Genomic DNA, 22,975 nt, shown 5'->3' with positions numbered 1-22,975 from the left:
TGCCCTAGGCCTGCTTAGTGTGCCACCTCTGGGGAGTCCCGCCCCATTTCACTCAAGGAAGGCCTCTCCAGTCCTGTCGGTGCCATCCTCAACCTCCTGGGCCCATCTGGAGGGGCACCCCTGGGAAGAGACTTCTTGGGTTCCAGACCTCAGAACAGGACGTGTGGCATGTGGTTGTGGTGGCGAGCAACTCAGCCACCAAAGCCTTTTCCTGGCTTCAGGGGTTTATTTTTAGACACCTTTGTCCAAATTTCCCGGCCCCTGACAGCTTCACAAGTTGCCTGGTTTTGACGTCACCTCTTTGATGAAAGCCCTTCCTCCTTCCTCCCCGCTCCCATGGGAGCCTGTCAGCTGTGCTCCTGGAGTGGGGGTTGAGACAAGGAAGCCAGTGATATGGGAGAGAGCAAGGGTCTTCTCCCAGAGACATCTGTCAGGCATGCTTGTGTGGGCTTGGCCATCAGCGGGGAGAGTAAGATAGAGGCCGGCTGCCCACAGAAGAGGCATGGCCCAAGGTCCTGGGCTTGTTTTGGCAGCAGGGTGTGGGGGTTGCCTCTGCGCCTGTGTTTAGCCTGACCTTGCATCTTGGGGAACAAAGCCAGGGGAGGGATGAGGAAGGGGCCAGCTCTGTTTGCTGGTCACAGCCTGCAGTGGACAGGGGTGGCCCTGTGCCTCTCTCAGCCCAAGAGACAGCAAGGAGAGAGTATAAGGCTCCTTTCCATCCCTGCCTTCATCTCCCCCGCCCTGGGGTCAGAGAAAGGAGATTACTAATGAGACTAGGTCCTTCTGACCCTTCTAGCACCGACAGCTTTTAACTGTGTGTGCGTGCGCATGTGTACACCCTTCTTTTTCTCTCTGGATCTGGGACTGCTGTGAAGGCTCTTCAAATGGAATGACAGCAGCCGTCAGCTTTCTGCTTTGGCAGGGGTGAGGGAGGCCAGGAGCCCTGCTGTCAAGAGTTGCGGCGGGGGGGACTTGGCAGGCTCACCAGCCTCTCCAGAGGCTGGGTGAGGGGCAGGGGTGAATGGATCTTAGCTTTGGGTTTGGGAGGTGGAGAGCAGCTGCTGTCCTGGGAGTTGCAGATATGCCTGAGCCTGGAACAGGATTGGTCTCATGGGACAGAGGGACCTGAAGTTCACGGCGAGAGGCCCAAGGAGAAGCACTTGTCAGGACTCTCGGGATTCTGGAAGGGATGGCTGATCTCAGCTTTCCTGGTTTGCATGGCAGCCTCTGGCTCTCTGGCTAGCCTTCCCCAGCTTGGCAGCCTGGCAAACTGCTATAGGAGCTGGAACTCTGCCTTTCTCCATATAAACTGCTAAGGGCCCCCAGGCTGAACACTCATTCCCCAGGAATCCATGGGTACTGTGTGACCATCACTCCATATGGAAGATGCTTCAGCTTTGTCAGGCTGCTGCGCTGGAGTCCAAGGAGGTGGCCTCTAGTACAGGAGGAGACCACTCCCCAAGTCCCAAGAAGGGGGTGTCTTCTGGAAGCTGCAGGATGGAACAGAGCTTGCTTGAAATTGCAAACCTGCAGAGGAGAGATGGGGCCCAGATGTGAGCCCAGAGCAATGGGCAGAGGCCCCCAAATTCACCAGTCTTAATGAGTGTCCAGGGAAGGCTTTGGACACATGGAACAGACCAGGACTGAGGGATGGGCCTGGGAATTCAATGTGTGGGATTGTGTGTGTAAGGTCTCTAGTGCAGTTTGCTCATATCTGTCTGTAGCACTTGGTGAGGAACGCCATTGAGAGTGTTTGACTGGCACAGCCAAGCCCCCATGCCTGACTTCTCTTCCAGGCCTGTCCAGAATCTTTTTCATAAGTGCGCTTCCCCATGGTCTTTGATTTCAGGGAGTTTTTAGGGGAGGGTCTTTGTAAAATGGTTTGAGCTTCCTCTCCCAAGTTTAGGGTATTATAGGGCATTGTTCATGTAGTGGCTGATTGGCTGGGGAGTGCAGGTGGCTCTGGAGGTCAGACTAATGTCTGAGTATCCACCATCAAATTGGAGAAAAGCGTGTGGGGAGGGGTCACCGAGGGGATATAGTGAGCCTGTAAGGGGAACCTTGGTGGCTGAATTCTGAGACAGCTGGGTTGACTGGGACTGTCTTACCAGAGGCTTAAAGGGGATAAGGCCAGGTGTGGTGGCTCATGCCTGTAATTCCAACACTTTGGGAGCCTGAGGCGGGAGGATCACTTGAGCCCAGGAGTTCAAGACCAGCCTGGGCAACATAAGTGAGACCCTGCCTCTAAAAAAAAAAAAACAGAAAAAAAAAATTAGCCAGGCATTTGTAGTCCCAGCTACCCAGGAGGCTGAGGGGGGAGGATCGCTTGAGCCTGGGAGGTCAAGGCTGCAGTGAGCCATGATTGTGCCACTGCACTCTATCCTGGGTGACAGAGTGAGACTCTGTCTCAAAAATAAATAAATAAATAAATAAATAAATGAAGGGGGCATGGTGGCTCACACCTATAATCCCAGCACTTTGGGAGGCTGAGGCAGGTAGATTACTCCAGCTCAGGAGTTTGAGACCAGCCTGGACAACATGGTGAAACCTCGTCTCTACAGAAAAAAAATACAAAAAAATTAGCTGGGCATGGTGGCGTGCACCTGTGGTCTCAGCTACTCGGGAGGCTGAGACAAGAGAATTGCTTGAGCTCAGGAGACAGAGGTTGCAGTGAGCCAAGATCACGCCATTGCACATCAGCTTGGGTAATAGGAGTGAAACCCATCTCAAAAAAAAAAAAGTAAAAACATTAAAAAAAAAAAAGGAAGGAAATAAAGGTAAGGAAATAAAGTAAGAAAGTAAGGCAAGGACCCCAGACCGTAGTTCTCAGACTGCTCTGGCTGTGCTGAGGTGCCCTGTGGCTATCAGTCTGGGGCGGGAGCTGTACTCAGACCCTTTCCTGCTTCACCTGGAGTAGTTCTGCCTGTGAGTTTTACAACCCAGGTGTCTTGAGCTTTTGTTTGGAAGGGAGCTTCTGAGGCTCAGCTGGTTTGAAAACCTCTGTCCTAAGAGAGGTGCAACACTGGGAAGATGCCACTTCCAGTACCAACTGCATGTCTGTTCTCGATCCTGAGGATGCTGTAACTGCAGTGTGAGTGGAGCTGGGAGGCACCAGGGTCCAGCCCTTAGGTAGGGCAGGGGCTCCAAAGAGAGGCACTTGTCTTGAGTCCCCTCAAGTATGACTGATTGGAAGCCGGACCTGGAGGGACCCTGGAGAGCTGCAGGTTGGAGTTCTCCTGGGGTGGTGGTGACTGAACTCCTGAGTGGTGGGTGATAGCATTATTGGGCAGCCAGCTTGGAACTAAGGCCTATGGGCCCCAGTAGGGTGCCTGTGGAAGTGGGTCAGCCTGTTGAGCAGTGGCTGTGAGGAAGCTTGAAACAGCCTGGCCACACCCTGTGTTCTGTCCAGTGGGCATAGAACCCCTTGTGTTTGTTTCCCCTTAGTCTGCCTCAGTGACCCTGAGGGAGTCAGTGGGTGGGTCTGAGTCCACACTGGGGCCAAAACACCAGTGCAGAGCAACAAGGCCTCGGCAGGGAAATACAGGTGAGGACGCCACGCGTGGTGGCTCACGCCTGTGATCCCCACACTTTAGGAGGCTGAGGTGGGTGGATCACCTGAAGTCAGGAGTTTGAGACCAGCTGGCCAACACAGTGAAACCCCATCTTTACTAAAAGTACAAAAATCAGCTGGGCTTGGTGGCACACACCTATAATCTCAGCTACTCAGGAGGCTGAGGCATGAGAATTGCTTGAACCCGGGAGGCAGAGGTTGCAGTGAGCTGAGATCACGACACTGCCCAGTGAGCTGAGATCACGACACTGCTCTCCAGCCTGGGTGACAGAGCAAGACTCCGTCTCAAAAAAAAAAAAAAAAAAGCAGGTGAGGGAGCCCCAACAGGAATGTGAAATCTGTGGTCATTTCCCTCTTCCTGCCTGTCACCTTTGCCAAGCTAACATGGGAAGCTTCCAAACTTTGTTTTTAACAAGGGAGGCCCTCTTGGCATCTCAGCTCAGTCACTTATTCAGCAGTTATTTACTGAGGTCTCTTGTGTGTGTCATTGTTCTGTGCACGGAGGAACCAGCTAGGAGGCGTCATAGAGTCCTAATCAAAGCCAGCATCCCCATTGTTTTACAGATGGGGAGGCTGAGGCCTAGGGAAGGAAGGTGCCCCAAGGTCAAGGGATGGAGCGGTAGCTGAGTCCAGTCTGGGTCCCTTAGGCTGAGGATCGTTCTGATGGCTACATGCCTTTTGGCACTCTGTCCTGTACATAAGTGGGGCTGGAACCCCCAAGAGGCTGAGGACTTGTCATCAATTTGGGATATGCTTGGGATGGTGCCCCAAGGTGGGCTTTCTTTTCTTCTTTCTCCAGCCCTGGTAGTCATAGTTGGGGGCTGAGGCTTCAGGTCTAGGAGACTGCTGGGGGAGCCGAGGCAAAGCACAGGAAGAGGCTGTGTACCCACTTGCCCAGCAGGCACTCATTAAGGCAGGCCTTGGCAGCTGCTCTGGGCACAGGAAGCAGCTGCTGCAGGCACCTTGTCGGGCCTCATGTCCACACCCTCAGTGAGGCAGAGGTGGTTCTATTCCCAGGCTTCCCTCCCTGGATCTCAAGGGCTGGTTCACCTGCTGGTGCTGCCACCTGCTAAGTGGCCTGCTCTGGCACAGGGAGAAGGGCACTTTTGGCAGCATCAGGACCTGGAGCTAGTGACGATCTTCCATCACTCTTTCTTCTTCCATCTCCTCCAACCACAGAGCCTAGCCATGCCTGGGGGTGGGGAGGGGAGGGATAGATTCGCTGGGAAAGGCAAAACAACCCTTGTGCGGTGGTGGCATTTGGGCTGCACCTATAAGGTGGGCAGTGTTCCCCAGGTGGGAAGGCAGGTCAGGCAGAGATACTGGCTTGGTGGCAGTCATGGCTTGTGTATCCAGTGAGGCTGGAGTACAGGAGAGGAGCAAGAGTTTGGTCCTAAGAGATATAGGTTGAGTCCTCCAGGCACTAGGGAGACACTGATGGCATCTGAGCAGATGAGTGACAGTATCCAGGCTGGGATTCAGATCAAGTCTCTTGAGTACCTGGGAGATGGGGAGGAAGAGCCAGAGGCCACAGCCAAATTCTGCACGAAGATAATGCAAGTTAGCTGAAAGTAGCAGTGACTTTTCATTCCCAGATGTCCCCAAGCCAAGAGGCGATCCTCCCACCACACCAGGGCTTGGCTTCCCCGGCTCCCCTTAGGGAGCTACCCTTGGGTGTTGAGGTGTTGGGGGCCAGGCCTCTCCCCTTTGTTGGCCTAGGCACTGGAACCTGCTCCTTAGCCTCTCTGGCTTTACCCCACCTCCCTCCCTTCTCCCAGGAATGAAAGCACAAAGCCAGCCTTTGCTAGGGCGGCGTGGGAGCCACCACTCTCAAAATACCATCTCAGATATTGTAGCTTGGCAGCCCTGCAGGACCCTGGGGGCTGAAGCTTGTCTGGATGGTGCTGTGGGGTTGGGCTGTCACCAATCCAGAGGGAGCCTTCTTCCCCAGGCAGATGGAATTTACTTATCAAAGAAGAATTCTGTTGCTCTTCTCCAGGAAGCTCGAGATTGGAATTAGGGAGGGGAAAGAGATTCCAAGGAGAGAACTTGCAGTGCACCCCCTCTCCCCAAAGCAGAACAACTTCTCCTTCAGCTGAGTCCTCAGATGAGGAGAGGCTAGCTGTCTAGTTATACAGGTGGGAAGGAGAGGACTTCCCTGAGGAGTGGGGCAGAGGTCAGAGGTACCAGTTGGAGATGAGAAATTCAGGGCCTTCTTCTCTCCCTCTCTTCTGTCCCCTGTCTCCTCTCCATCCCCACTTGCCCACTTGTCCTTCCCCTCTGGCAATTCCTGACTCCTCTGGCTCTCAGGTGCTTGGCTTCCCAGCTCCATCTGTACGAGCAGCCTTCCTGCTGCTGGATAATCATCAGCAACCAGTTTGTCAGCTTGTGAGCAGGACAGGGCTCAAGGTCCTTGACTACACAGACAAGCTGCTAAGAATGCTGGATCTTGGAGAGGGGGTGGGCTGTGGAGCCTGCGATGGTAGAGCCATCATCTGGAAGGCTGTGGCTTTCCTCCCAGATTTGCAAGGGAGAGCAATGGAATCTCAGAGCTGACTCACCCAGTGCTCTAGCTGAGCTCTCCTTGGGGTACTCACTCCCGTACTCCCCAACCCTCTGGTCTGGCCACACAACGGCCCAGGCCCAAGAAGGCCAGAGCAGGGCTGAGCCAGGGTTGTATCTTGGCCTTCTGGGCCTAGAGAAAGGTAAGGCTGGGTATGGATGCAGGATTAGGGGCCTCCCAGTCCATCTGGGCACTAAGGTGCTTAAGAGCCTGTGTCCCATATGCCTGCTTAGAGGGAAACATTGTTTTCCCACCCCTCAATACCCCAGCCTGGCCTGGTGCTTGGCTGCTGCCTAGGCCCTCCTCCACAGGCTGCCCAGGAAGCCAGGGCCTGCGTTGTACCAGGGAGATGAATAGAGGTGTAAATTGTGTGGCGAGCTGCCGGCTCTGAGGTGAAAATGAAAAGCCTTCAGGTAGTGGCGGCAACAGGCGCAGCAGGCTGGGGTGCCAGGCACAGCACACCATCTCCTGCCCCATTCTCCCTCACACCTTCCCCCTTCTGCAGTCTTCCCCAGGTTCCCGCCCAGGCCTGGACCTGCCTGCCTGGCTCCTCTGCCATTCCCTGCCTTTCAGCCGGTGGCTCCCAGGCTGGCCCTGGGCTCGACCTAACCCCAAGAGGGCCATTATATCTCATTTCCATTATGTTTTTTTTTTGAGACAGAGTCTCATTCTGTCACACAGGCTGGAGTGCGGTGGCACGATCTCGGCTCACTGCGACCTCTGCCTCCTGGATTCAAGCCATTCTTCTGCTTCAGCCTCCTGAGTAGCTGGGACTACAAGCATCCACCACCACGCCCAGCTAATTTTTGTATTTTTAGTAGAGACGGGGTTTCACCATGTCGGCCAGGCTGGTCTCGAACTCCTGACCCCGGGTGATCTGCCCACCTCGGCCTCTCAAAGTGCTGGGATTACAGGCGTGAGCCACCATGCCTGGCCTCCATTATGTTTTCTACTTGGCTGATCTGTTGCACAGAAAAATGGGCTGTGCTTGAGTTACCTTTGTGACTTAATGTTTGTGGTAGTCCCTCCATTGATTCTTTTTGGGTTTTCTGAGTATAGTTTTCTTATCTTCACATAATGGTGTTTTTATTCATCCTTTCTAGTTCCTCACTTCTTTTGAGATCATCTGTTCTAATCCCTTTCCTCCCTCCCTCCCTCCTCCCTCCCCCCCTCCCCTCCCCCCCCCCTCCCTCCCTCCCCCCGCCCCCCCCCCTCCTTCCCCCCCTCTTCCCTCTCCTTCCCCTCCTCTCCTTCTGTTGCCCAGGCTGGAGTGCAGTGGCGCAATCTCGGCTTACTGCACCACCTCCATCTCCCGCATTCAAGCAATTCTCCTGCCTCAGCCTCCCGAGTAGCTGGGATTACAGGCGCCCGTCACCACACCTGGCTAATTTTTGTATTTTTAGTAGAGACAGGGTTTCACATGTTGGCCAGGCTGGTCTGAAACTCCTGACCTGAAGTAATCCACCCGCCTTGGCCTCCCAAAGTGCTAGGATTACAGGCGTGAGCCACTGTGCTTGGCCAAAGAGGGAAAGAGGGAGGGAGCGATAGGCCAAAAGCCTACAGCACCTGGTATTCCCAGGCAGTCTCCCATCCAAGTACTAACTAGACCCGACCTTGTTTAGTTGCTGAGATCAGACAAGATCAGGCGCATTCAGGGTGGTATGACTGTAGACCCTTTATTTCATACTTGGGCAAATTGAGGGCCAGAGGGAAGCTACCCATTTGTCTAGCCAAGCCAACGCCCTAGGCTCCTGCCTGGGGTGCTCTCTGCCACTTTCTGCTTCCTCTTTCCCCTCCCTGGCTATCCTGTCTTACTCCCTGTCTCCTTTGTCTGCCATTTTCAGAGCTTTGGGCTCTGCTGGTGTGAGGGGAGAGTAGAGAGAGGGGAAGGTACTCACCAGCCCTTCTGCAGGCTCTCCCTGCTGGTGTGGCAAGGCCCCAGAGCACCAACAGACAGGTCTGGCTTCTAGGCCAGAGGCTTTGGGGCAGCCTGGTGGGGGTGAGAGGAAACTTTCCGGGCAGAATAATAATGTGCTACCTTCTAGCTGCAGCCTCTTGCTATACCTCCCCAAAGCATGCACATGCCATGAAGACCAGCTGCCTGAGGGACCTCCAGGGTTTGAGCCCCCATTTGCAGGGACTGCTGTGTGCAGACAGGTGCATGTGGGTGTCTGTAATTAAAAATGAGCATGCATCACTTCACCCAGCGAGGAGACGCCACTACCTCGGGTGGGATGCAACAGCTGCTTGCTGGCTGTGCAGCTGCCTGGGTGTCCAGCCTGGCACAGAAGGATAGATAGGACTGGGTAGCTCAGGGTGAACAATAAGGCAAGGCCCAGGGCCCCTCAGCCAGACCTCATCCCTTTCTGGGCCTAGAGCTTATGTAGGAGATGTGACCCGTCCTTGGCCCACACATTGCCTCCTCCTTTTGGGCATTTGCAGCCACCTAGTTCTAAGCAAACCTCCAGCCTCTGGGTAGCCTGGGAGTGGGACCCATCATCAGCCTTCATCCTGGGCCTGACCTCTTCTGTATTCTATTTGCTCCCAACCCCTAGCTGAAGCCAGGGCACAGGGTGATGTCCTGAATACAAAGCACTAAATGAGGATAGTTCAGGTCCTCTCTCTTACCTCTTTTCTTCCTCTCCCATAATTCAGAAAGACCTCTTGGGGAGGCACTGTGGATCCCGTGGGGGAAAGCTTGGCCTAGTGTATCAGTCTTGCCCTGTTGTGGGAGCCCTGAGCTGAATGGGGTAAATGCCTGCACCCTGCCCAGGAGATGAACTCAGGCTGAAGTGAGGTGGGAGTGTGTGGTGTGTCCCCAAGGTAGCTGAGGCAGTGGCACTGTGGCAGCCTGTGTGAGGTGGGTGAGCTGGTCCTTCCCTTTTTTGCCAACACTCCTGAGTGGGTGAGCAGGTGTTGGTGCAGGGTGGGGTGGTGGTGGGGAAGTGCTGGTGTCTGGGGTCTCTTAGAAATTCCTGCATCATGGGTGGTGTCCCAAGTTCCCATCTTGTTTCTGCATGTGGAAGACCCAGGTGGGAGGGAAGGCCCGGAGGTGTGTCTGAGGGACTGGAACTCTGAATCCAGTTTCTGGCAGTCCCTGGGGGCACCTTGGCATGATTGACTGACTTTTGCCTGTTAGGTGGAGAGGAATGTGAACATCTGCAACTCTCCCACCTTGGAAAGAGGCTTTATAGTCTCCTTGGGTCTGTGTGTGGGAGTGAGCTGCGCCAGGCTGTGGGTTTGTTAGATGGCCAGTGATGTCAGTGGCAGAGCACGTTCTCATGTCCTGGCAATGCTTCCACACACTTCTGGCTGTCTGGGCTGTGGAAGGGGGTGTGCCAGGGCTAGGAGGACACCAGGCCCACCCAGGCTCTTCACCAGTGGGACCAGCCCAGTGTGACCTTGAGCTAGTGTCCTTGGCCACTGGCAGTCTGCTCTCCAAGGGCTCCCTGGGGCTAACTGAGGGAGAGGCAGCTGGCCTCGCCTTCCTCCAATGATTTTCCAATATTTACTGGCTCATTGACATATTGCCTGGGCCATGGCTCCTACTGTGCAGCAAGGACCTGAGAGCCAGCCCATGGTCACCCTGTCTTCCCTCCGAGGTTGCACCTGGCTGGGAGGAAAAGGGCTTGTCCTCTCTGCCTGATCACTCAGTGACAGAGCATATAGCTCGTCCTGCCCCTCACCCTCCATCCCCAGCCCCCACTAGACTCATTCTTGCTCAGTGGGCAGAGCGTGGAAGGGAGAGCAGTCTCCCAAGAAGGGCCTGGGGGCAACTACAAGCCCCTTCTCTGCCTGTGGGCCTGGCTTAGTTTGCTCCTTTGCTTCTTCCTGTCCCTTCTCTTCCCAAGTCTGAATTTTGGTAGGACCTGGTGCATGTGCTATAATGATTTGGGGCTGAACGGTCAATGGCATTTTAATTAGCTCCATGCCTCCCTCCAGTAGGGAGGACCAGGGCCCCCAGGTAACAGCGGGTAGGACCAGGCTAGTGTTGGGCCTGAGGCTGCCCCTCCAGGGGTCAGGGAGCAGGCTCTGGGACCTGGTGCTCCCTGTGTGGGATGCTGTGAGGAGGGAGAGCTGGGCAGAGAAGGAAGGGCTGTGTGGCAGGGCCACAGTTTTCTCTCCATCCTCTGTCTCTCTTGTTCCTCTGTTCTCCCCGATGGCTTTGAGATGAAGGCGACGGCAAGGATGGAGGATGCAGTTTCCATGGCAACGGGGCTGTCCACAGCCAGGCAACTTCAGAGCCGGGCTCTCCGGAGGAGGCAGATGCGCAGAACAGCCGCAAAGCTGACTCCCGCCTGCCAACGAGGGGGCTGGCAGAGCAGGTGGCACAGGGTGGCAGCCTGGTGCTGCCCAGCCTAGGGGAGAGGGTGGAAAGAGCAGTACTCCCTCTTATCATCTTGTTATGGCCAAGTTCCTCCAGAAGGGAAGCTAGGGAGGTGGCTTGAATGTTGAGAGGGGTTGGGGTAGGGTCCCCATTGTCCCTGGAATCTCTGGGTGGACGCAGGCTCTGGCCTCTGGGATCTTCCCCCAAAAGCCAAATGTCTGCTGCTCTTGTGATAGCCACTCAGCTGCTACCCTTTGGATCCTTTGTCCAGAGTGTGAGGATGTTGGTGAAGGCCATGCCCTGACTAGATTCAGGGATCCTTTTCTTCCATCTAGCTACCGGGGAAGGACCTGGACCTTCTTCAGGGGCCTCCCTGCCCCTGGCCTCAGTGACCTGGACCAGTTTGCTGAGTTGGGTTCAGGTTTGGCAGATGCCTGCCTCTAAGTGCAAGCATTGGAGGGGCCCCAGAGCCTGACAGCTCCTGCTTCCTGACACTGTGATCTTGTTTAGCCTCCTCCTGGAGACCAAGGCTGGAGTGGGTATGTGAGTGGGTAGAGAAGCAAAGACAGCCATCTGTGTGTTTAGAAATGGGAGGTGTCGGGGCATGGACTCTTGCGATGGAGGAAGCCCTGAGGGCACCCAGGTTGGCAAAGAAGATTTGACTCCAACTATTAAAAAATAATGACTTTCCTTCACTGACCTTGGAAGCATCAGGGCTGGGGTGTTCTACTTTGCTGTTGAGCACATGGAGACTTAGGATGGAAGGCTTTGCCTGGATCACCCATTGAGTCAGAGGCTGAGCCGCAACCAGACCTGGGCCAGGCCATCCACCTCCCAAGTGGCCTCCTAGATGCACCCTCCCTTCGGCTGGCTGCTGAGGGTCCTAGCTAGATGAACCTTTCAGGCTCACTCCCCTTTCCCTTTATCATCCGTGGGCTTGCTTTTAACCCTTCTTTGCTTGCTTGCTTGCTTTAGTTGAAGGAGGTTCCTCAACCCTAGGGTTGGCCTGGCAGGCAGACAAGTGGAGTCCTGGAGTGGCTTCTCCTTGCCAGGCAGTAAGTCTGTCATTACTGCTAAGTGGAAGGCTCATTTCAGAGCTCATGGTGAGAGCGGGGCGAGTGCTATAAATAGTCGTGTTGTGAAGGTTGGCGGGTGAGCAGTGACAGGGCAGGGGCCTTGCAGTCATCTTAGTGGGTATTTGTGCTCCGTCGCAGGAAAGGGGGATGGGCAGGCTCTGAGCAAGAGGCAATTGACCCCTGTTCTGGCTGTCCCTGCCCGCCTCAGGGTGGCTCTGGCATGTCTGTGCCCCTCCATACACATTGGGGGATAGGGAGCACTGGATTCTGTGTCTAGGCAGAGGGAGGTGGAGTGCCTTTTGGAACTTGGGGCCCAAAAGGTGGTACATCAGCCCACTGGGTAATGTCCTATGCTAGATCTACTTGTCCTACCTGACCTTCCAGTCCAGGGTCTCCCTCTTTCCCATCAGCTAAAACCTGAGTTTACATGTGAGGAGGTATGGGAACCATACCTGATAGTCTCAGAGGTTGACATAGCTCTAAACTAGCAGGGGAATGAATGGGAATGGAAGTGGTGTTTAGCTGGCCTTGATCCCTGTTCAGGGTCTATAGTAGCATGTCTGCAAGAGCAGGGGCTGGAGGCCTAAGGACTGGGGGTACTGGTCTTCTGATATCTGTGGGTCAGTCAGCATTGTCCAGGGTGGAGAGGAGGTCAGGGCCATGGGGTCTTGGGATGGAAAGTCTGGTAGGTGAGACCTTGGCTTGGGCACATGGGGTTCCTATCCTGGGGTGGTCCAGGGGTGGCAAGCTTCGTGGCTGTGTGAGACCAGTGCCTTCTGGAACAGCTTTTTGGTCTCAGATGTACACATAGGAAAGCAGTGCCAGGCTCCTGGGTTCTTTTACCACCTGCCCTAGGGTGTCGTCCTGGGTCTTCAGACTATTATTGCACTCTGGACTATGGGGCCCTGCTGTTAGGGTGATCTGTGTGTACCTCCCTCAGCAGGGCTTTGGAACTTGGAAGAGGTTGAGAGGCAGAGCCAGCCCCTGGGACGGAAAAGGTAATAGACAGTTCCGGGGGTCACCCAGGGACAAGTGAGTCAGGGGCCCTGTAGGGCTCATTCTACCTTTTGCCACTCTCTGACTAGGAGCGGAAGCTGTGTGCCTATCCTCGGCTGGAGATCTACCAGGAAGACCAGATCCATTTCATGTGCCCACTGGCACGGCAGGGAGACTTCTATGTGCCTGAGGTGAAGGAGACAGAGCGGAAATGGCGGGGGCTTGTGGAGGCCATTGACACCCAGGTGGATGGCACAGGTACAGAAGGTGGGGTATAAGGATGGGGCCCTCCTGGAGATCCTCTCTTCTGGACTCCAGGGGCTTGGCTGAGGAGGCTCCTCCCTCTCTGGGTTGGCACTGTGAGTGTCAGGCTATGCTTGGCAGAGGGAGGAAGGAGACCCACCTACCTGAGGACCCACATATGGAGTTGCCTGTTCCCAGACACATGGATCTACATAGATGTGGATTCACACACATTACCTCCTGGCAACACAGATACAAAGACCCTGCCTGGATTCCCTCCAGATGCAGCAGGAGTACCCTTGGAAACAAAGATCACAGACAGCTCGATGTTCATGGGAGGGGGGCTGAGGCTGCTCAGGAAAGGAGTCCCTTGGATGGGGCTCAGCAGGAAGTAAGATTGGCATAGATCTGGAAGGTAAGGAGGGGAGCAAAGTATTCTCTTGTCCCTCAGTACGGGCCCCACCCAGAGCCAGCTGCTTTCTCCCTGACAGGGAACAACCAGGGAGCATGCAGAGGGGAGCCAGGAGATCAGTCCCCTGTGCCTTTCTCCAGGGCCAGCCCACACTCCTGCTGGCAGCCTCAAGGCCCCAGGTCCAGACTGGAAGGCTGCTTGCCTGCCCACCCCTCTGCAATGATCTCTGTGACCCTGGGCTGTCTCAGGCACAAGGGGGTCTGCTGGGTTACATCCCAGATGGTCCCGGGGGGCCTTATCCTTGGCCGACCTGGTGGAGTTTGTGACTTCTAGGAGTGGTACAGGGCTGTGGGGAGAGGGACTGTCCCTCCTCCCCTCCTTCTTTAGCAGATGCTCTGCCCATCCAGTCTTCAACAGCCAAGGTCACCCTAGGGAGACATGTGTCAGCTAGGGCTGGGCAGGAGGGTATTGGGAGCAGTCTCTGCTCCCTAGGGGCCTGTGTCCAACACTGTTAACTTCATCTGCCACTTAATTACCTCCATGGGGTACAGCTCCCTTCTGCCTGGTAGTGCCCGGCAGACACTCTTCAGTGCCCCTGCTGTGGGCACAGGACATGGCACAAGGTCAGCAGGCCCAGGCAGCCTCCAGGGCAGGAAGACAGGGTGCCTTCACTTTACTGTGACCTCCCTCTGCTGCCTGCCTCCCCCTCCTTGACCCACCCACCCAGCTTCCTTCCCTCCCAAACACTGCCTGCCAGGGGCATTGAAGGACTGCTTGGCACCCACTACAGCTGGCTGCAGTGGCAGCTCCCACATTCCCCAGCTCCTCAGCCCGTTTTCCTCCCCTCCGGCCCGCCCACCCACTCCCTGGTGTTGGGGCCAAGGGGTCTGCCCACCTCTCACAGGGCCTGTCCTGACACCCCAGGGGGCCTCGGTGTTTGCCCGCCAGGTGCATGCCACTGACACAGCAGTTGGTGGTGGGTGCATGCAGGGTGTCTGACTGCCCAAGGCTTGGCCTGTCCCTGCCCGCCTCCCTGCTGTGGCCCTAGCTTGGGCTGGGAGGTGAAAGGGGGTGATTAGCTGCCTTGTGCCTGTTATTACATTGATGTATTATTTAGCTCCAGAGAGGCGATGAATATTTGATCGTCTTGTACTGGCTGTGGGCAGAGTGAGAGGGAGGGATTCGGGTGAAGGGGGTGGGCTTCAAGTCCCCTGCCCCAGCAGTCGTGGGGATTTAGGTAGGGCCCTGCCTTGCCTGGTATCTTCTCCCCAGGGATGCAGGCATGGGACTCTGGGACCTCCTCCTGTGTAGATCTTGGTGGGCTTATAGGGATGCTACTTCCCTGTATTGCCCTCCTTTTTTTTTTTTTTTCTTCTGCAGCAAGGTCTGGCTCTATCGCCCAGGCTGGAGTGGTGCAGTGGCAAGATCTCGGCTCACTGTAACCTTTCCCTCCCAGGCTTAAGCTGTCCTCCCACCTCAGCCTCCTGAGTAGCTGGGACAACAGGCATGTACCACCACACCTGGCTAATTTTTGTATTTTTTATAGAGATGATGTTTCGCCATATTGCCCAGATTGGCCTTGAACTTGTTAGCTCAAGTGATCCTGCCTCAGCCTCCCAAAGTGTTGGGATTCTGGGCATGAGCCACCATGCCCAGCTGGATTCCTTTTTTTTTTTTTTTTTTTTAAGACAGAGTTTTCCTTTTTTGTCCAGGCTGGAGTGAAGTGGCATGATCTTGGCTCACTGCAACCTCCACCTCCTGGGTTCAAGTGATTCTCCTGCCTCGGCTTCCCGAGTAGCTGGGATTACAGGTGCCTGCCACCATGCCTGGCTAATTTTTGTATTTTTAGTAGAGATGGGGTTTTGCCATGTTGGCCAGGCTGGTCTGGAACTCCTGACCTCAGGTGATACACCTGCCTCAGCCTCCCAAAGTGCTGGGATTACAGGCGTGAGCCACCATGCCTGGCGTCCAGCTGAATTCCTTCGCTTGAAGTATATATATGTCCCCAGGGGCTGTCTTCATCTCAGCACGCTGTCCTGGCCTGAAGGAGGCACCCCTAGGCTCCTTCCTCTGAACATTCCTAGCCTAGGAGCTGGGTGGTAGGAGGTAGCATGCTGGGAAGCAGGCACATTCCTGTACCTGGGGTCCCAAGAGAGCCATTGGGTGGGTGGGCAGACAGAACATACAGTTTAATAGGGCCAGGGAGAAACTGTCTCCCTCCTTTGCTCTTTTCAGGCCTGTGGCCCCTGGGGCACTGATCATTATTTAAGGAGCAGTGAGGGCCTGGCATCCCGTCCCCTGGTCAGAAGAAACTACCCAAAACTCAAAGCTCCCCCAGCTCCCCGACCACCTCATTCACAGGCCTCTGTCCTGGGAGCCACACCTGGGGCCTCAGCAAGAGGAGGGCCCTGGGCCAGCAGCCTGGGCTTCTAGGGCTCACCTCACCTCTGCCAGTAGCACCCAGAGGGCATATTCTGGGGGCTGAGTGGGTGGTGGGGGTAGGGAGAGACCCCAAATTCCCCCACCTCCTAATTCTCCCACCCCCAACCTAGGCCCCATTTGAGGCTCAAGGAAAGCTCCAGGCTGAGTCCAGGTACCAAGCAGACCCCAGCTGCACCTGGCTTGGCTCCATCACCATGGAGACAGTGGCTGGGGAAGCTGGCCAACCTCTCACCTTCTGTGATGTTTGACAGCTGACCCTTTCCCCATCATACAGGAAGAGTAGCAGATCCACTTTCTCCCAGTCTGGATTCCTGCACACAGCGAGCCTGAGCCATGTGTTCCTCCTTGCCACCCCAGCCTGCATTCAGTGCCTCTGATCCAGGGAGATGAACCCAGGGGTTGCTCCTGGACAGGGCAGATGAAGGGGCTGCTTGCTTGGAGGATGTATTGGGGGTGGAAGGAGCAGGTTAGAAGGAGTTTGGGCCATCAGCCTGGCTCAGCACTGGTTTGGGGCACCCCAACCACCAGCAGAGTGCTCTCATCATCCCCTTTTGCCATCTTGTGGCTCAGGAAGCACCAGTCGTTGGGGATGGGGTAGGTAAGGGTTTCTTAGGGTCGACCCAGGCATAGGGAGAGAAAGCCCTTAACATGTTTCATCCCAGCACCCTCCTCTTTGCAGCTGGTTGAGTATTTCTCAGGCCTTCTCCATCTTCCTCGTACTTCAGCTCCCTCCTCAAGTGGGGACTTGGTGTGGGCCAGAGGCAGGGGCCTGCCGACTCCCTGGATGCTGCTCCTGGGATCCCTGCACGGGGGAGGGCTGCAGAGGGGCCTCCTGCTGCATTCTGCCGTCCTCATGCCCTGTGGGTGATGTTCTGTAGCCGGCCCTGGACACATCTCTTTCCAAGCTTGAAATAGGGGTGGGGGAAGGTGGAGGGGACACTACTTGGGTCTCTTTGTTCTACCTCAGCTCCTCACCTCAGGGCTGAGTGGCCCTTAATAAATGTGGGGGGAGGGCAGCAGGCTTTGTGGAAGTGCAGGGAGCTGAGGCTAATTTAGGGTGGGGAGAAGAGTGCACAGCTGCCTCCTCTCTCCCTCCCTCCCTCGCTCACTCCCTCCCTTCCTCCCCGCTCTTTCCCTCTGCCCTGTCTGTGCAGCCCCAATCAGGGTAGAGGGCAGAGGGCAGCTGGAGCAAGCCCCCTGAGCCTGGTAGGCTGCATTATTCATGAGTGCACTGCGTGCTGAGTTGCCTCTCCCTGGAGAAGGGGGTGGGGTGGTCCTGGCTAACCTGTACTCCCTTTTCCTGGCCATAGGAGCTGACACAATGAGTGACACGAGTTCTGTAAGCTTGGAAGTGAGCCCTGGCAGCCGGGAGACTTCAGTTGCCACACTGTCACCTGGGGCGAGCAGCCGTGGCTGGGATGACGGTGACACCCGCAGCGAGCACAGCTGCAGCGAGTCAGGCGCCAGCGCCAGCGGCTCCTCTTTTGAGGAGCTGGACTTGGAGGGCGAGGGACCCTTAGGGGAGTCACAGCTGGACCCTGAGACTGAGCCCCTGGGGACTACCAAGTGGCCCTGGGAGCCCAGTGCCCCTGAGAAGGGCAAGGAGTAACCCATGGCCTGCACCCTCCTGCAGTGCAGTTGCTGAGGAACTGAGCAGACTCTCCAGCCCTCTTCCTCCTTCCTCTGGGGGAGGAGGGGTTCCTGAGGGACCTGACTTCCCCTGCTCCAGGCCTCTTGCTAAGCCTTCTCCTCACTGCCCTTTAGGCTCCCAGGGCCAGAGGAGCCAGGGACTATTTTCTACACCAGCCCCCAGGGCTGCCGCCCCTGTTGTGTCTTTTTTTCAGACTCACATCGGAGCTTCCAGGACCCAGAATAAAGCCAATGATTGACTTGTTTCACCTGGATTTGGGTTGTGTATTTGTTTGTCAGTTCTGCCTTGGTTGGGGGTGGCGGGGGGTGGCTGTACAGATAGGCTGGGAGTGGGAAGGAGCCTCCCCTCCCCAGGACAAAGAACTGAAGGAACATGGCAGGTACCCTGGGGTGGGGGGAGGAGGGGTGTTAGAGATCCTCCACGTCCTGCTCTGTGACCCCAGTGGCCACCTGCCCCTCCATTGCAGCTGCCAGAGAGCAAGCAGAGCCTGGCTTGGGTGAGAGCTGAGTATGGGGTGCCCTTCAGGGCTCAGGAGTGGGGAGCTCACAGCCTGTCTTCGTCTGCCTCCAAGGGATGCCTTTGTGTCTGTGGCTCTAGTGTGCCTGCACACTGGTACTTCCCCAGTAGGTGAGGCTGCCCTACTGTACTTGCCAGTGGCTGTGTACCTGTGTGTGTGCATGTGCACCCACGCTCATGCATTTGGCTCTGTGTAACTACGGATGGGGCTGCTTGGGTAAAGCTTTGCCCAGGTGAGCATCAGGGTATGACTGTACCTGAGCATGGCTGAGTCTGTGTGGATGGCTGTGTGCCTGTGTGAGTGTGTGTATGTGTGTGTGTGTGTATTGCTATGCTTTGTGTCTGTGTATGGTTGTATTATAGGAGCATGTGAGGCTGGCTAACAGCATCTCTATGGGGCTTTGTTCATATACAACTGTGTGTGGCTGTGTCTGTACAACTATGTGTATGGTGATGTTCATGACGTTCATGTATAAAGCTATGTGTTTTGCTATGTGTCCACATATAAAAACACACATTTGCTGTGTCCACGGCTGCTCTGTGCAGCCATGTATCCATAATTATGGCCGTTTATCTGTGGACATGTCTTGGTGGACAGCTATTTGTTGCATGTGTGAGCAGCTGTATATACGTGGCTGTGTCCACATGTGCAGCCGTCTGTAGACATGGTCACATGTTCTTAGGGGCAGGGGTGTGCCCATGTGTATTATGGCTGTCTACAAGTATAGCTGTGTGTGGTTGCATGTTTACGTGTACTGTGTATGTGGCCATGCCCACATGTACAGCTTGTGTGTAAGGCTAGGTGTATGTCCTCATCTGTGTGCACACAGCTGGGAGTGGTGGTTGCCTAGCTGTGTGTAACTGTGTGTCCATGTGCTGCGACTGTGCAGCTTGTTTGCTGCAGGCCACATCATGGGCTTTTCTGGCTGGTGCTGTACCCAGCCATGTCTGTGTTTACAGCCCTGTGCCTTTTCTGAGGCTGACTTGTTGAGCAGGTTGGGAGTGTAGCTAGAAGGAGTGTGTGACTCCTCACCTCAGCACCCTCTTGCTGTCAACCCCTCTGCTCTAGAGGCCTGGCCCATTGCTCACCTACCCCAGGGAGTGGTTGCTCTGAGGCAGCCAGAGAGGGTGAGAGCAGCCGGTGGCAGAGTTGGAGGTGGAAGACAGCATGTCTGTCTCCCGCTGCCACCTTGTCTCCTGTTAGTGATGGGGCTTGTGTTTGTTTGGGTTTGATGTATCTGTTTTCTTTGAAAGCTGTATTCTTTCCACAGCAGCGGGGCATCAGGTTTCTGTGTCCAGGGAAAAAGCTCGTCCTTGGCGATCACCCCCGCCCCCCTACGGACTGCCACACGCACATGTGGGTGTGTGTGCCTGAGGGGTCTGGGCTTGGCATGTTCATTAGCATGTATCTGAGCTGGCCTTGCTTCCACTGACACCTGTGGAAGAAAGGGCAGTGTCAGGGGAATGTGTGTAGGGATGCCATGCCCCCTGGCACTTGTTAGTGTGTGCACATGTTAGGGGCAGATAGCACAGGCTCTCTAATCCCCATTCCTTCAGCACAGTCTGGCACTACAGCTTATCCACTACCCTCTACCCAGGGGCGTCCTTCCCCATCCTGCTGTGGGAGGGAAGAGTCAAGAGCATCTTCTTAGAGCTGTCCTCCCTCTGCTTGGGCTCCAGCTCTCACTCCCTCCTACGCAGCAGCCAGTTCCAGAAGCCTTTCCCTAGGCCCCTCCCCTCCCAGATCCCCCTGCCATCCCTAACACTCCCTCAGGGTTGACCCTAGTACTTGGTTCTGCAGCCCTTCCTGCAGGTTGCTCTCTCCTTGCTTAAATACCCTTTTTACATGGGAGAGGGTGGCAGGTTTAAAGGGCATCTATCTGCAGGAAGGAAGGGGAGGCCCCATTCTTCTCTGACCTCTCCCTTCCCCCAATCTTTTCCTCATAGTGACTAGGGCTCCAGCTCTCAAAAGGGGCTGGGGACACATGCCTCCACCTTAGGCCTGGGATGTGGACCCAGCTGAAATCGCTGGGTGGGGAGAATAGACTCCACCCGTCTCCCACGCGCCCCTTTACCTATCCCCCAGAGGCATCCCTTGCAATAAGGCCAGCTCCTCCACTCTGCAGTAGCACTATGTGCACCTGTCGGAGCGCAGTGACCTTCCCCACCCCGTGCCCCGTGGCATCCCCCCGCCCCCCACCTGTTCTCTCTAGGTGGTAGTCTGACTATGGGGCGGAGTGGGCCACCAAGCACCCGCTCCAGCGCAGAGCGAGAGCGCTCGGGGATTCAGCACCACGAGGCGGACAGCTCCAGGCCCTGAGGTCCTCAGAAGAGCGGGAGCGTGGAGGGTCCAGAGGTAGGCGGAGGCCGGGTTGGGAGCAGGAGACCTGGAGTCAGGAGGAACGGAGGAGGGGCTGGGGGCGGGCCGGGGCCGGGGGCGGGGCGGGCCGCGATTGAAAGCGGCGGGGCGAGCGGGCGGGCGGGCGGAGAGCGCAGAGCCAGCGAGCGAGCGGGAGCCGGAGCCCCGCGCCCTCCGCTCCACTCCGATTCTCTCCGCGCCAGAGCCAGGCGCGTCAGGTAGGGTGAGCCGGTGGTGCCGCTGCGGCTGCCGATCTTTTTGGCCCTTACCTCACGTCCCAGGGCCCTGCGGGCCCTCGAGTTGTGGGGCGCCCGTGCTGGGGTGTCCAGACAGCGTTCCCTGGGAGCTCCGGGAAGCGGGAAGACAGCCCCGGGCGTCCCGCCTTTCTTCTCCAGAAAACGCACGCCCCGCATCGCGCTCCCCCGTTCCTCCTGCTCCAACGTCCTCTGGTCCTTCTTTCTGTCTGTGCCTCCGTCTTTGTCTCAGCCTCTCAGGCTTGCTCGCTCCCTACCCAGATTTTGTGGCCCAGGCTCCCGGCTGCCTGACTCCGGGTTTCTGTACCCTTCCTGCCTCTGAGCTTCCGTCTGGGCCTCCCCTTTGGGAGACTTGCGACTTGACCAGTTTTGGCCTCAGCCCCCATCTGGGTCCCTGTCCCCATCTGTGCTGGTCTTCCTCCCTGCTTCTCCCTCGCTTGCCTGGGTAAGCTGCTTCTTTCCTGATCCCCAGAGGAGCCCAGTGCCCCTGCCCTGGAGAGCTGAGGGGGCAAAATGAAGAGGCTCAGCCTCCGTGGCCAGCACATGGGGTCCTTGAGTTAGTTGCTGCCCTTCTTCAAACTCAGTTTCCTTTCCTGTTCTGAGGAAAGAGGTATGTCCCTCTCCCAGCCTTTCCAACCCTGTGTGATTGTGAGAGCCTTTGTGGGGTGTGTGTTTGGGAAGGCAACTGGGGTACAAATGATTGGACGCAGTGGGGAAGAGACAGGGAGGGGGTCTCTGAGGGCCATGGCCAGGGTGGGCAGAGCCCTGAAGCTGAGGATGGGGAGATTGGAAATGGTGACTTTCTCTGCTGGGTTGGGAGTGAAGAGAAAACAGAGGCACAAAGTCTCAAGCAGCATTCTACATAGAGCTAGAGAGTCCTGCACTCTCACCCTCAGCACTGTTTGGAGACTCTAGCCCCCAACCCTGACACACACATACGTGAACATCTGCTTGCCCTGTTGACTTAGGACCTTGAGCCACTTGGGTACCCTCCCTGAGGCCCGCCATTCCACCTTGCTGTCTCATTCCCAGGGCTTAGTGTCTCTATTCCTTCCTCAGTCAGGAAACTGTGGGGATGGCTTTTTAAGAACCAAAGGCTAGAACCCTTGGGTGTTCACATGGGCTCCAGTCTCCCCACGGGTTGGAGACTGTCCCTTAGGGACCCTTCCCTTCCTCTTCCCTGGTGGGTCCTCAGACAGCAGTTCCTTCTTTCTGGAAATCCAAGGCTCAGGATGGGGACTTCTGAGTTTGTGACTCTGACATAGTCTGTTCCAAAGGTATTGACCTCGGGGTCCTGGGAGGTTTGTGCTGTTCTTGGACACGCTTTGAATTACAGAGGGGTCACCATTGGCTGGGGTATCCTGTCCTCTGCCTGGGACTTCACTGCTTGCATCTCTCCCCACTGCTGAGTTTGGTAGGGGAATAGAGCCCATCTATCACCCAGCTGAGGCCAGGGCTGAGAGACAGGTCCAGGGGAGTCCCAGGAGCTTCTCAACCTACTTAATGACACCATCCTGTCCCTCCCTGGCTTTTGAGTACCTAGGAAAGGGGCTTGTGGGCAGGCAGAGTCAGAAGGGGCAGCTGCTCTCAGGTTCCACTTTTCCTGGTCTGTTTTTCTGTCTTTCTATCTCTCTGCAGGAGCTGGGTCCCATCGCATCTCTCTTCTTGTCTGTCCTTTCCTGGTCCCTGTTTACTCCTCTCTTTGCCTTCGCTGCTTCTAATCTCATCCCCTGGAGACTCAGGTCTGCGGGACCCATCCATCCCCTTTGGGGCCATGGGATCGCTGCTTGGGCTCCTGGCACTGCTGCTGCTGTGGGGTACTGTGGCTGAGGGCCCAGCCAAGAAGGTGCTGACCCTGGAGGGAGACTTGGTGCTGGGTGGGCTGTTCCCAGTGCACCAGAAGGGCGGCCCAGCAGAGGACTGTGGTCCTGTCAATGAGCACCGTGGCATCCAGCGCCTGGAGGCTATGCTTTTTGCACTGGACCGCATCAACCGTGACCCGCACCTGCTGCCTGGCGTGCGCCTGGGTGCGCACATCCTCGACAGCTGCTCCAAGGACACACATGCGCTGGAGCAGGCACTGGACTTTGTGCGTGCCTCACTCAGCCGTGGTGCTGATGGCTCACGCCACATCTGCCCCGACGGCTCTTATGCGACCCATGGTGATGCTCCCACTGCCATCACTGGTGTTATTGGCGGTTCCTACAGTGATGTCTCCATCCAGGTACGTGGAGGCCACCCAAATGGGGGCTAGGGAGGGAGGCCGGAGGTGGTGACCCAGAATTCCTGCTGAAAAGGGGCTCATGGGCTGCTGTGCATTGGAAGGGAAACTAGAAGCTTCCTTGCAGTAGCTTTTACAGAAGCTAAGAAAGTGCCCTGGTCACATAATGGCGGTCGATTTTTAGAGACTGTGCAAGAGAACATCTTACTCCCATTACTCCCACCACACACACACACCCTCACACACACACACCCTCACACACACACACCCCACACACACCCTCACACACACACACAGCCCCCCACACACACCCCACACACACCCTCACACACACATACCCCACA

At 56.2% G+C, this 22,975-nt stretch overlaps 2 protein-coding genes and 1 pseudogene across 7 annotated transcripts in view; 2 read left to right on the top strand and 1 right to left on the bottom strand.

Moving 5' to 3' along the window:
* TEX264 (testis expressed 264, ER-phagy receptor) overlaps positions 1–17,528 on the top strand; it is a 33,286-nt gene extending 15,758 nt beyond the window's left edge. For 4 of the 5 annotated variants that reach the window (XM_032161406.2, XM_032161405.2, XM_032161407.2 and 1 more), the window contains exons 4-5: positions 12,623–12,791; positions 16,941–17,528. In XM_032161406.2, the coding sequence (XP_032017297.1) occupies positions 12,623–12,791; positions 16,941–17,239 (468 nt within the window). In that variant the 3' untranslated portion in view covers positions 17,240–17,528. Of the gene's footprint in view, positions 1–12,622; positions 12,792–13,028; positions 13,192–16,940 lie in introns of all 5 variants that reach the window. The other variant, XM_058441874.1, reaches the window with a different exon arrangement.
* Positions 7,689–7,807, bottom strand: LOC116473909 (5S ribosomal RNA; annotated as a pseudogene).
* Positions 17,529–20,292: 2,764 nt separating the features above from the next.
* GRM2 (glutamate metabotropic receptor 2) overlaps positions 20,293–22,975 on the top strand; it is an 11,875-nt gene continuing 9,192 nt past the window's right edge. The window contains exons 1-3 of one of the 2 annotated variants that reach the window (XM_058441870.1): positions 20,293–20,374; positions 20,883–21,020; positions 22,049–22,634. In XM_058441870.1, coding sequence (XP_058297853.1) covers positions 22,185–22,634 — 450 coding nt within the window. In that variant the 5' untranslated portion in view covers positions 20,293–20,374; positions 20,883–21,020; positions 22,049–22,184. Of the gene's footprint in view, positions 20,375–20,722; positions 21,021–22,048; positions 22,635–22,975 lie in introns of those variants that run through there. The other variant, XM_058441871.1, reaches the window with a different exon arrangement.

This window comes from Hylobates moloch, unplaced genomic scaffold, assembly GCF_009828535.3.
Source record: "Hylobates moloch isolate HMO894 unplaced genomic scaffold, HMol_V3 SCAFFOLD_8, whole genome shotgun sequence".
Classification (NCBI taxonomy): domain Eukaryota; kingdom Metazoa; phylum Chordata; class Mammalia; order Primates; family Hylobatidae; genus Hylobates; species Hylobates moloch.
The sequence above is the reverse complement of the archived record's forward strand: the minus strand, read 5'-3'. Positions and strand labels throughout refer to the sequence as shown.